At 29.8% G+C, this 14463-nt stretch overlaps 1 protein-coding gene across 2 annotated transcripts; it reads left to right on the top strand.

The window, feature by feature from the left end:
• Positions 1–792: 792 nt before the first annotated feature.
• LOC126689093 (protein SRG1) lies at positions 793–2489 on the top strand. Of its 2 annotated transcripts, XR_007644421.1 has the most exons (5): positions 793–1111; positions 1193–1440; positions 1521–1848; positions 1934–2319; positions 2391–2489. XR_007644421.1 is itself a non-coding variant. In XM_050384131.1 (4 exons), the coding sequence occupies exons 1-4, from the start codon at positions 854–856 to the stop codon at positions 2192–2194; spliced, it is 1095 nt and encodes a 364-aa protein (XP_050240088.1). In that variant the 5' UTR covers positions 793–853; the 3' UTR covers positions 2195–2489. The 2 variants fall into 2 exon arrangements, 1 of the variants encoding a protein (XP_050240088.1); XM_050384131.1 differs by having other exon boundaries at positions 1934–2489.
• Positions 2490–14463: the final 11974 nt, after the last annotated feature.

Raw genomic sequence — 14463 nt, 5'->3', positions numbered from 1 at the left:
CTTGTACCTAACTGGGAAAAGCTATTAAGCTTTAAGATGTAACTCATATTTACTAAACCAAAATGTTTTGAGAACTCAATAACGTTTTCTTGGGGGTGACACAATTTTCCCAAAGCATGACCAAGTAGGGGTCTCTGCTAGCACTAAAGATTGAGTGGGTGCTTTTCTTATTTCATGCTTTCCAAAAAGGATCTTGGAACATACATAATAGAGGGGCTTAGAAAGCATAGAGCCTTAAGTAAGAGCTAGTATGGACAAAGGGAACAAAAACACTAGATTTGGTCTGCAGAAATGGAGACATCTACTACTTGCACAATTTGAGAATGGCCCCAACTTACAACCACTGGCATAAGTCTGCCACAAGAGACAATCAGTACCAGTACTATTAGATTCCATGATCTTAAAAGCACATATATATGTATGTATGTATAATGTTTTCATACAAATGATGATATCATACATAAAAGGACACCCCCTCCTCCCCCCATAAAAAACAAGTGATGCAATAAGAGCCAAGAGGTACCTTATGTGTATCATTTGTTTGATTTAGTGGCCTTGTTTGTGCTCCAATTGCAACCAGACATCTAGTCGGTATATGTAAGGGGTTACATGTATGACTCAATTAGTGTTACGAGCAAAAATGAGATTTTAAAATATGTACCTCAATTTTATAAAATGCATAATGTGGGTCCCCAAAGAATTAGATACAAATTTTGTTATATAAAAAAAAAAACAAATGCTCAACAAAGTGCTTAGATTTGTATTTTCCTTCCTCTATAAATAGAGCTTTGTGCAAGAGTAGAGTTAACAAGTAAAACCTCTTTGCATTCACTTACCTCTAAGTTCTATTCCGATGGCCCCCGTACCCCTTTCTCCAGTCAAGGTTGGGCACATTGATGATGTCCAAGAACTAAGAAACGCTAAACCAACTACAATTCCAGAAAGATTTGTAAGGGACATGACAGAGAGGCCAACACTAGCCACAGCTCTATCATCAACTAGTGACATTCCAGTTATTGATTTCTCCAAGCTTATAAAAGGAGACAAAGATGAAGTCCATAGTGAAATTTTGAAGCTTGGAATAGCTTGTGAGGAGTGGGGATTCTTTCAGGTACACAAATTGCATATCTTAATGTTAGTGCTAAAAATGGTCATTTTACAGTGTAAGCTAATACTTTGTTATTTTGTTAAGGTAATCAACCATGACATTGAGCTTAGTTTGCTTGAGAGCATAGAGAAGCTGGCCAAGGAATTCTTCATGCTACCTCTGGAAGAGAAACAAAAATACCCAATGATACCAGGGACTCTTCAAGGATATGGGCAGGCATTTGTGTTCTCAGAGGACCAAAAGCTGGATTGGTGCAACATGTTTGCTCTTGGGGTTGAGCCCCAATACATAAGGAACCCCAAATTATGGCCAACAAAGCCAGCCAAGTTCAGGTAAAAGTTGTTCTATACCTTTTTCCAATAATTTCCAATGTTTTTGGTTAATTACTTAAACTCATATTTTGTGTCTGCAGTGAAACTGTAGAGCTTTACTCAAAAGAAGTGAGGGCACTCTGCAATGATCTGTTGAAATATATAGCCATGAGCCTAGGATTGAGACAACAAGCCTTTGAAGAGATGTTTGGGGTGGCTGTGCAGGCCATTAGGATGAACTACTACCCAGCATGTTCAAGGCCTGACCTTGTTTTAGGTCTAAGCCCACATTCAGATGGAAGTGCCCTCACAGTGCTGCAGCAAGGAAAGGGCAGCTCAGTAGGACTGCAAATCCTTAAAGATAACACATGGGTGCCTGTTCAGCCCATCCCAAATGCTCTAGTAATCAACATTGGTGACACAATAGAAGTAAGAGATCTGAAATCTTATGTGTATCTTCTGTGTCAAAATCAATATCTCAACTGGGGTCTTTCTAAATTTTAAAAATTTTCAGGTTCTTTCAAATGGTAAATACAAGAGTGTGGAGCACAGAGCAGTGACTCATAAGGAGAAAGACAGACTCTCACTTGTCACATTTTATGCTCCTAGCTATGAAATAGAGCTTGGTCCAATGCCAGAATTTGTTGATGAAAGCAACCCATGCAAGTATAGAAGGTACAATCATGGAGAGTACAGTAAACATTATGTAACAAGCAAGCTGCAAGGTAAAAAAGCCCTGGATTTTGCCAAGATTCACACAAAGATCTCGAACTAGGAAGGCCCACTTAGCCCCCCTACCTTGGGATACCCATTATTAAACTTTGTATAAAGAGCACAATATGATTAAGTATCAGTTCTCTATATCTGGTAGAAAAATATAGACCAAAACACTAGTTAGTGGTATTCTATATCAATGATCCACACTGATTTTGATATAGAATACCTTTTTTTTTTTTACCAAAAAAAAAAAGGTATTCTATATCAAAATCAGTGTGGATCATTGGACTGCACTGTTCATGTGTATCTCCTTTCTGTATTAGCCGTGAATTAATGGAATCTTTTCTTTTCAAGTTGCGTTTGTTGTGGAGACTTTCATGAATTAGCAGCTGTAAGCAGAGAAGAAAACAAGGATCAAACAGAAGCAGATTTTATTCTTACTGTTTTCTCTATCAGACTCCTAATAAGGAAAGAAGCATTAAATCATGTGGGGAAACCCAACAATACCTCCACCCAATATTTTGAAAAAATCAAACCGAAATTTAAGAATCTCATGGGGCATTCCATTGGTTAAGGTGTGAGAGCTTTTTCTTAGCGGTGGGAAAGAGGAGAGGGCCACAAATCACATATTTGCATGTTTGTTTATTCATATTATTGGTATGAGGAAGGGAAGCACTAAGAGCTGAAATGACATTTGAGTGCTAACAAGTAGAGCACAAAGCAAATCTACAACATTCATGATAAGGTAATCAATATATATATATATATATATATATATATAAAAGAAGAGAACTCATGCGAAAGAGCATGAGGTTCTGTCATGTAGCACACTCTATGAAGAGAATTGAGATACCCTTAAACCATATTAGAGATAAGAACAAATTTAAAAGTGGAGAATCTTTATTTCTTTTGGTTCAATGTTTCAAGACTAATTTTTGTTACATTTTGTATTCAATGTTTTAAGACTACTATTTATTTCATTTGGTTCAATGTTTCAAGACCTTCTATCTCTCTCACACACAAAAAACTCTTTGCATTTCTATTCATCATTTTCACTTTTACTCCTTTATATACACATGTCCATAGCCTTTCAGATCATCCTATCTCAAATATACTTAGAAAAAAAATGATGTCATTTAGCTTCAACCTTTCAATGATGTCTACATAACTCCAACTTTGCAGTATCATTTGATTGTAACCCGTATGAGTAAGCTATGACCAAAGAAGAGGGCTTGCGTTTTTTTTTCAATGACGATAGCTTACGGTTTTGATGTTGAAGTCAAACATTGTAGATTTTGTGAAGGTTATGATTTGTTTGGAGTCTTTGGGTGTTTGAGATTTTGGTTTGGGAAAGTTATAAATGTATTTTATTTTAGAACTAAAGAAAAAGAAAAAAAAAACATTCTAATTGATTATTTATGAAGTTAGCTTTTTTTTTTTTTTTTTTTTAAATTTTAATTTTATTTAATTTTAATTTTTGTGTTAGAATTCATAATTTGTAGGTTTCTTTGTATGTAGCCATAGTGGTAAAAACAAAAATCCATGGTGACTTAGAATTATTTTTTGCTTTTTTTTAAAGGATACAGAAGCCCAACTAAAGTCAATTGAATTTTGATAAATGAATGTGTTTTTAGCAAATTTCTCTTTGTTTAATCACGTTCTCTTTATATTGATACTTACAAATGATTTCCTTAATTCCATTGAGATAATTAATTGGGTGTTTATGGTCAAGTTCTCCATATTTGGTTGTGAGAATAGAGTGATTGAGAAAGTGTTGGGTAGGTTATTTAAATTTATGTAATTTTAGGATATAAAAGTATTTTATATTTTGAATTCTTATTTGTAGTTTTCAAAATCATTTAATCAGTTTGAAAAATAAAATCTACTTTTAACGGTAAATATTATAATATATTATAATCTTACAATGTTATAAAATTTTTTAAAATAAATTATGAATTTAAAAAAAAAAATCAAGTTTCAAAGTATTTAACAATATTGTGGGCAAACATAAATATTATACAACAAAAAAAGTATTAAGTATTATATGTAAATTTTAATATACATAAAAATGATTTCAAATGAAATTATAAAGTAGTCTGCACATCGCACAGGATATCATCTAGTTATTATAACTGCAATCAAGTACCTCGTGCTTTACTGTATAATTGAAACTAGTCGCTAACCTGTGTTATGCACGAGAACTTACCTAATTGTGAAGTAGACTAAAATAATTTAATAAAATCTTAAATTGATTATGAAACTACACCGTTACATGATGATTTGTTCTTGTATGACTTCAATTTATGTTACAATTTGATAAAGAAACCAATATAATAGAAAGATGGGTTATATTCAAAAGAATAATCCATTGTTATAACCATTGAAAGGAATAAAAAGATTCAGAACCTACAAATTATAGAAAAAAAAAATATATATATATATATATATATGTGTGTGTGTGTGTGTGTGTGTGCGCGCGCGCGTGTGATTACACAATAGATAAATATAAGAAAAAGATGTGTTACCATCAAAAGAATAATTCAAATATTAAAACTTATGAAAGACCAAAAAATATTAAAAAATCATAAGATTTACTTTCTATAAAATTTTGAAACAAAACAAAATGTATATGATTACACAATAGAGAAATAAAAAATAAATAAATAAAATTGATTACCTTCAAAAGAATAATGCATAGTACAATTATTGAAATCTGCTAAACATGTTGAAATATAATTACAGAATAAGTTATTGAAACAATTAAAAAAAAAAGACTATTCAAAAGAGAAATATAAGAAAAAGAAAAAAGTTCATGAACCCATGAAGCAATAAATTTTAAATTTTAATGGGTCTAAAAAAAGAAGAAGAGTTTGTTGCAAACCTATTTGTTATATAGCTTATCACTTTACGTGAAGAGAACTACATCACCCAAACCTGTTGTAACCATCTTAGGTTTCTTAGCATCTTTGGTGTTGTGTCTGTCCATGAGATGTTCTCTGTAGGTTCCTATGGTGGTATTATGACATAAAGACAATCTCCTTGAAAGAAAAAACAAAATAACATAGGGCTTCAAAAAGAAAGGAGGCGGCTACAAATAGTTTGAGAACTATTGAGTGATTACAATTTGGTGTTTTCTCCTTTAAAAAAGAAATTGGTTTGTAAATTTTAAGAAAATAAATTAATTCTTAAATGAAATCTTGCAAATTTAGAGATAAATTACCAATATTTGAGTTTGAGTTTAAGTTGGATTTGTTAGAGAAATAGAGTTTTACTCCTTATTAAGTTTGTTTAAAAAAAATAATTTTTTATAAAATTTTATAATTTTATTTAAATATTGTGTTGACGTGAAAAATTGTGAGAGTTTCAAAGGTTTCGATTATATATATATATATATATATATATTTATAAGAAAATAAATTAATTCTTAAATGAAATCTTGCAAATTTAGAGATAAATTACCAACATTTGAGTTTGAGTTTAAGTTTAAGTTGGATTTATAAGAGAAATAGAGTTTTACTCCTTATTAAGTTTGTTTTAAAAAAATTATTTTAAAAAAAATTATTTTTTATAAAATTTTATAATTTTATTTAAATAGACTAAACTTGATTATGAAACTATACTATTGCGTGAATTGCTCCTATCTTTTTGAGTTACAATTTGATGAATAAGCCATTGCTTGAACATGCAATGGGTTGCAAAAAATCTAGTTAACAAATTTAGATATTGAAAAAAATAACTAAAAAATTCTGATGTTAAAACGTCCGAAAGGAAGGAAAAAAAAAAAAATTATTGGCACTGTCTAGAAATTATTGAAACAAAACAAAATATATATGACTATCAAATAGAGAAATATAAGAGAAAGATAGGTTACTACCTTCAAGAGAATAATCCATAGTTATAATAGTTGAAATTTGCTAAACTGTTTCAGATATTGCAAAAAATTGAACCCAAAAATTTAGATGGTCAAACTTTCAAAAGGCAATAAAATTAAAAATCAAAAGATTCAAAACCTACAAATTATAAAAACAAAACAAAAATAAAAAAGTCATTATTGTGAGACAATTTTAGTAAGGATGGAAAGGTTTTCTAAGTTTTTTTTTTTTTTTTTTTTATCTAATTCTTCCTAATTGATGAAAAATTTGGTTCAAACATTGTCAAACACTTTGAAGGTGCAAATAATATAGGCTTCCAACATAATCTTTAATTAATAAACAAAGAAGCATGACACTATAAGAGAAAACATAAGATAACATATAGTACATATACCTTACTCCACAGCTGTGAAAAAATATCCACACAAAAGGAATTGAAAACTTGTACAACAAATGCAATAAGTTACTTCTGATGTGAGACAACCTAACATACGTCTCCATAAGGTAAATCTTAAGGTTATTTAATCTAAAAGAATATAGAATATAGCATCTTTGAACCACACAAAAAGTTAGCAAACTTACTACAATACTTGTAGTTATACTATATATTGTAAAGTACTACTCCATCGCCAATGAAAGTCATGTAAAATCCCATGGGGCCTGGAAGAACAGACAGCTGCAAGATCACCTCCACCAGACACAAAACAAAAGCAAAAAAAAAACTTATTCACAAAAAAGAGAAAAAGCAATAGCAAGCGTACCAAAGAAATTGAAGCTTAGGGTTTTCTCTTTTAGTGGAGGCAGACAGAGGAGATTGCTTTAGGGTTTTCAAAGATTTTGTCTCTTATCTATATATATATATATATATATATATATAAGAGATTTCTGTTAGGACTCTTTCACTATTTAGTTTTAAAAATTAAAATTTTTTTAAATTAAAATGATGATGTGGAAAATTGTGGAAGTTTTAAAAGTTTCGGTTTTATACATATAAATAATAATAATAATAATAATAATAATAATAATATAGATTATTAATTATTTATATAATTTAAATAAATAATAATTAAAATCATATATATTTAATTTGCTTGAAGGTACATTAATAATTTTGCAAAAAAAGAAAAAAAAATGTACAATGAAACCCCTAATTGATAGCACACCCTAACATCAAAGATAGTAAAAGACTTAATTAAATTCAGTTGGATTTTAGTTGATAGGTGGGGAAACTAAAGCATACCTTGCTTAGAAAAATTTTCATTTTGATATGACCAAACCTTGAATGTCACAAAGGGATCAGGCCAATGTTCTTATCTTCAATGCAAGGTCTCAATAGAAATTCCCAATAAGTTTAGTCACTCCGAGTCCAAGCAATTAAGAAGAGCTTAATTCGAATAATTAAAGCAAACATAATTCATAAACTATGAAAGATGTAACCAATAAACATGTAGAATTTCATGTTCAAAAAGTCATATAATTGAAGGTCTATGCAATAGTAAAGATATAATTTTGGTACACACATACCTTTCTTTCGGCTGATCTTCTAGCCTCCAATTCTCTCTCAACTTCTTCTTTCTTCCTAGTTGTTTATTTTTTTGCACTCTCTCTTGTCGCTACAATAGGATCCTTAGCAGCTTGATTATAAGCTCTGTAGCTACATGGCTTGAAAACCCAATATGGATAAATGTTTTCTTGGAGGCAGAGGGAGACGCTGGCAAAAAAGGGTTACGTAAAGAGAGAAATAAAGATGTGTTCTAATTGGAATTGGAGCAAAAAAATAAAAATGATGTGGCAAATAAAAAGAAAAAGAAAATAATGGTGACGTGGAAAATTGTGGGAGCTCTAAAAGTTTCGGTTTTATATATATAGATAATACATAAGAGTTCAACAAGTTGAGAGACCACATAGGCAAAAGTGATTGATGATGCAATGAGCTTTGTGAAATCTATATATATCTAAAAGCTGAAGCGTAGCATTTATTGTTGCTACGCTCCAGTTGAGCCACATCATCATCCACCTCATTATCATTTTCTTTCCAATTTTCCTATAATTGTTTTTAACATTTACTTTTTATTTTATTTTAATATTTACACTTTTTCCACACTTTTTCCACACTTTCTCCACCCTTACCTTTTCATCTCCCCACTACCTTCTACATAAATATTATTCTTCTTCTTTTCATCTCCCCACTACCCTCTACATAAATTTTTCCTTCTTCTTTCTCTTCATCTTCCTTTATTTTGTCTCTTCTTATTCACATTCTCTTACTATAAATTTGTAACTATCTATTCTATTCTATGCATGGTTTTCTCTCACAAAAAAGAGGTTCTCTCTCTCTCTCTCAATTTTTCGATGAATTTTTTTATACATTCTTTTATTTATGCCAAATTACTAATCTTTGGGAATCCTTTTTTTTTTTTTCTACACTAGAATCATTATGCTCATTTTCTCACTTAATTTAATCGAGTAGTTTGCCAGAATTCAAAAAAAAGGTTCTCTCTCTTTTTCTTTTAATTTTTCGATGAATTTTTTATACATTCTTCTATTTATGCCAAATTACTAATCTTTGGGATTTTTTTTTCTACACTAGAATCATTATTCTTATTTTCTCCTTAATTTGATTGGGTAGTTTGCCTGAATTCAAGTAAAACCAGACAATAAGGAATTTTATGGCATTGGAGAACGCTTGAATATATACTAGCCAAAAGTTGAAAGTCAGCAAATTAGTGGAGCTATGATTAAGCTTTAAATGGTATTGATGGTATTGCCAATGTTCTTTAATTAGCATCCTAATTTCAATTTCTCTATATATGTTTCCTAGAATTAGTATTAGTCTCATTTTTATTTTATCTATTATATTCTAGGTAGACCAAGAGTTCATTAAAACTCCACATTGGTTAATGCCATTTAGATTTGTTTTTTAAATTGTTTTTTTCTCTTTAATTGTTAAATGTTATCCTATTTTTGTTCTTTCTTATAACTCTAATTAATGTTGATGGTTTTTTTTTTTTTTTTTGGTTAGTTAAGGTTGATGGTTCTTTCTTACAGAGGAAAGAAGAAATTGAAAACAATTGAATTCCATATAAACCTGTACCTAAAAGGGACAAGAGCCTTTGTTTATTTGATTAGAGACAATATATTAAAGGGGCATATCCTTTGGTCATTGCATTGCATTTCTTAGAGGTTAAAAGATAAAGCTTGTCATTATAGGAAAACATTTGGGGTGGATATCATTTTAATATTTTTTTTTTTGGTGTATTTCATTAATATTTTTTAAGGTGAACCATATTCTTCTAACTTTGTTGTAGTGTGTTACATTTGCTTAATATACAACTCATCTCTTTGGAATAAGGAAATTACCATAATAATAAAAAATCATCACAAAATTACAAGGTTAACTTAACCAAAATTAAAATAAAACTAAAGAAATAAAAAATAGATTTTATAATAATTTATTAGTCAAAAAATTGGTAGGCATATTCAAATTCCTATTTCCAAAAACAACTAAGTATTAATCCAAACCAAAATTCAATGAAAATTATAAAAGGGAAAGAAAAGACTTTCTAATGGGAAATTAAAAAAACACAATACTAAAACACATATTAAAAAAAAACCATCAATCTTAATTAGAGTTATAAGAAAGAATAAAAATCTTTTATGTGCAATTGTTCTCTTTATTGGTATTTATTGTTATATATTTTATTTTTACTTTTTTTTCTTCTCATCTTATGTTATTCAACAGTTAAATTCAGTCACATCTATCTATATATATATATATATATAATAATAATAATTAAACATGGAATATTTTATTTAAATTTAAATCAATAAAATTATCCTTAAAAAATTGTACTCTTTTTTTTTTCATCTACACTTTGTCCAAAGCTTTTTCCTTACCTTTATAAAATTTTAAAATTTTACTTAAATTCAATAAATAAAATTGTCCTCATAAAGTGGAGTAATACTAGGGACACACTCATTCTCAAACCCAATACATCAAAGAAAAAATATAATACAAAACAAATGCCAATTGGGAAACACTAAATTAAAAATAATAATAATAATGAGGATATCAAACCAAATATAATATAAAGAAACTAATAGTTATGGATATACTAACTTAAGGGTAGCAAAATTAAATGAAAAAAAAAAAAAAAACTACAATGCATATTTAATGCAATAAAATAATCATCAAGTTTTGGAAAAAATAGGTTGCCTATGGAAAGAGAGATAGAGAGATGGTAAAGAAAAAAAAATCAAATGTCAATTAGTAACTATTAATTGGAAAACAAAGAGGTTGTAAGGAGAAGTAAAAATAAAAAATAAATATGACCAATATGAAGAACATTAAAAACTTTACAGTGCAATAAAATCAATTGTTACATTCACTTAAAAAATTGAATCAATAATTAAACACAATCATAGCAATATATTTAAACTTAAAACTAATCAAACTCTAATTCATAACTAAAAGGAGATGTTCTCATGTAATAATAGAAATTACATAAGAAATAAAATTATGATAATAGTAAAAAAAGTTATAAATGAAATTATGAAAAAAAAAAGTGATAAAACTAATTAGCTACTATCATTATGAAGTAGTAGTCTATGATTTTGCACATCTAAAGAAGTGGAATATATAGAGTTTATTTAAGGTATATGTAAAGATTGACATTAAAAAAAAGATATGTAAAAGTTAAAAAAATGTATATTCTATAAATAAATAAAAAGGTATATGTAAGGTTTTTATTAACTTAGAAGAAAATGAAAAAACAACAACAACAACAATAATAATAATATAGAGGTAATTACATTCCCATTTCTTGAGGTTTGAAGAAATGACACTCTACCTCAAACTTGAAAGGAAAAAATATTTTCACCCTTTACATTTGTTTGACCAAACTTTGTTAAATTAATATTAATATATTGTGTACTAACTTGCATGTGCTTAAGATAGGTTCCAAAATTAACCTTAATTTTAAAATTAAATTCTCTTATTTTAAAATTTTAAATTAAAGTGTATTTCAAAATATTAAGTAATGTCTTTTCCTTTTTCTTTTTTTTTTTCCTTCTCTTTTCCCAATGAGTTATGGAGAGATTTGTCATTTCAAATGTTTTGGTATTTTATAAATTTGTATTTTAATTCTAAAATTATGAGTAATGTCTTTACTAACCATGGTTAAACATTTATAAACAGATTCTTAAATAAAGTTAAAATATTTTGTTATTAATATAAATAGAATGGGAGAGTGTTATTACTTATTACCCCAAATATATTTAATAAGATCACCCTAAAAAAAAATTATCTCGCGCAATGCGCGGGTTTGCGACTAGTATGGGTTAAAAAATGACCCAAGCACAGTCAACGATGACCTATGCAACTAGAATAATGTCTTGGGTTGACCCAAGTCCAGAAGCATAGTTAACAAAGTAAATGATGCTGCAATTAGTCTTGCGGTATTTAAAGCAGAGGAAGCTGATATGACTCTAAATGATTACCTCTACCCCCATTACTCCAACCCATAGGAACATGTATCACAAACATTTGTATTTTATGGTATCAAGGTAGAATATTATGGGAATTTTTGATTAACACTGATAGATTGCCATGTGTAAAAATGGGAATATGTTTGTAATGTATAATAGCGGCATACACATGCATGTAGTTCATCTTCCAAGCAGACTGAGTTATTTTGTTTGATTATAACAAACTTCTTACCCTTTGCAATCTCAGATCTTTTTACACACTAACTTGGAAAATTTTTAATTTTTTTCTCCAGTATATATTCGTAAAAAAATAAAATAAAAAATGAACTACCTTTCTTAACAAGAAAATTGAATCAGATTCCAACATCAAAATAAACTTTATTCACTTTGATGGGGGGGTGTGGTGTCAAGGAGGATGGGATTGAAAGAGAAATTAGTGTCATTGAAATAGTAATTGAAGATATTATGTAACAAGTAAGATCAGACCCTTTGAGTAAATTAGTTATTTAAAGATCTATACAGATTTAACATGAAAGATCTATCCAAAAATGAATTAAAAAAAACAGGGAAGAGAAACTTATTAAAGACTTGGGTACTTATAAGGTCAATTAAGTGCTCGTTTGGTTAGCGCATTTTTGGTCAAAATAATGATTATATTTTCAAAACGTGATTTTTTTTTGGGTGTGTTTGGTAAAATTTTCAAATTGTGCTTTTTGGTCCAACAAAGGTGATTTTTGGTGTTTGAGCAATGGAGCTCCTAAGCAGAAAATCCAAATCCTGCGATTTGGCCTACCACTTTTTCAAAAAGCAAGATCAATTGTTCAAGAGTGTGTAAACTTTAAAGTCAAGATTTATTTGATATTCAGTCAATGTTTTGTATTTAAAGTCCTAGGATAGGAACTTGGCTCTTATACCAAGTTTAGGGGTAAAACATGAGAGATTAGGGTTAAAGGAGAAGGAGAGAGAGAGAGAGAGAGAGAGAGAGAAATTTAGGGCTTAATCAATTAGTTTCTCAACTTAGTGATATGAAAAAATTACAAGAATATTAAATGCCCCTATATCAAAAAATATATATATATATATATTCATATAAGAGTAACTCTTAACAATTTTTTGGGCATGGAAACATGGACCAAGTTTTTTTTTTTTCAACTACAAGTCAAAATGTTGAACTAATATTTTAGGAATTCACATCCCAAGAAATAGAACGTAAAAAAAAAAAAAAAAAAAAAAGTGAAAAACATTCATCAAATCACAAATCAACATCTTGAGTCTTGACTTTGGAAGGTTGAGTGCAGAGAGGCTAGCAGCCATGTTTGAGAAACAAAACAAAACAAGGGCTGGACCCATTTCATGACTTTTGGAAATGACAACCCACTAGTAGAAACCTAGTGCTCACGCAAAGGTGTGCTTTGCTTGCTGTGCCTACTTGCCAATGTCATTACCACAAGTTATTGGAGGAAAGAAAACTTCACCTCCCTTTCCTCCAAACTATCTTTTTCCAATAATAGCTCTGTGTTTGTCTTTGGGGTTAGAGTTTGAGGGTGATCTCAGCAAATTGGTTCAATTCACAAGCTTAAATTGCGATTGCCCAACATGATTAAACAAATAATTTGTTGAAGACAAAAGCAAACCAAAAAGTGCAACCATTGGAAGAAAGAAAAAGACAAGCAAGTGTGTTAGTACTAGTAGTAGATTGTGTGTGTTCATGGGAGCTATTCTTAGTCTCTTTTTTCATGAGTGGGGAATGTGAAGAGGACCGTTAATTTTGCTTTCGTTTTACATAAGCGAATTGTGAATTTGGCACGTTTGTTTGTTTGTTCACATTCATTGAACCTTACTGCAACCCTTCTTTTTATGCATGTATAGTCCAACCTTGAAGTTCGAAGTTTATAAAATATTATAAATAAATCACTCATATTGTTCACACTAGAATATGGAGAAAACTCTGCAATTTTCTTTTGGCGTTTGCTTGCGCAAGAAAAACAAATTGTGCAGAACAGGACAACTTGTGATTATTATCCTAGAAATAGTTTCAGACAAATTTTACAAAAAAACTTTATTTAAAAAAAGAAAATAAAATTACTTTCGCCTCTAAATTTCACACCCGGCTTATGCGGCAGATTGTTAGTGATAAGTAAAAAAGTGATGTCAAAAGTGGGTTCAAATAAGAACTAGTAAAAGCTTGCCGACAAAACTCAATTGGTGTGAATTTCCTATCATAAAGATAAGTAGAACCTAGTTAGGCCTACACCAGCAGAGTCAATTATTTTTTTAATGATTTTCTTTTCATTGTTTGGTCTTTCAGTTAGCCTCAATTGGATTGCAAGAAGTTAGTCTCGCACATTTGGACTAATCACGAGCTGTTTACCTGCCTAAGAAGTTGATGCCGTGTCAAATTGGTTAAAATAGCACATTACCACTCATACATTTCATTATCATGACCAAAATTGCAAATCTGAGTGAGAGCTACCTCCATCTTTGCCTGCCAACATAATTTGAGCAAATATCAATTTGGATTTGTTTTTGTTCATAAGGTAAGTAAGGCCTTGAAATTATTCTCACAACAGAAACATTAAAAGATTCAAAGCCTTAAAACTCTTAATGACCTTCCTATCTGTTATCAGAACCCCCAACACCTTTAGGATTGAAATGAAAAATTGATGTTTTATAATTGTTACTTTCATTACAGAAAAGAAGTTAGGATACATCTAAATTTGCCAGCGGGCAGTCTGACAGTAAAGAGGTTCTATGTAGCAGCTGAGTGTATCGGCATCGACAAAATCAGACAGGACCAAACAACATAATTAAGAGGCAGTGAACAATTACAGCAAGTAGACAGCTACTATGCCTGTTTGTGTCTAAAAAATCATTTTGATACAATGACATCAAAGACATGCAAATGAATGGAGCTTGTGGTGTCTGTGTTAGAACCCCTCATTCACTCTTTAAAAAAAAAATGCAAATG

The sequence above is a fragment of the Quercus robur genome, chromosome 6, assembly GCF_932294415.1.
Source record: "Quercus robur chromosome 6, dhQueRobu3.1, whole genome shotgun sequence".
Lineage (NCBI taxonomy): Eukaryota > Viridiplantae > Streptophyta > Magnoliopsida > Fagales > Fagaceae > Quercus > Quercus robur.
The sequence above is the reverse complement of the archived record's forward strand: the minus strand, read 5'-3'. Positions and strand labels throughout refer to the sequence as shown.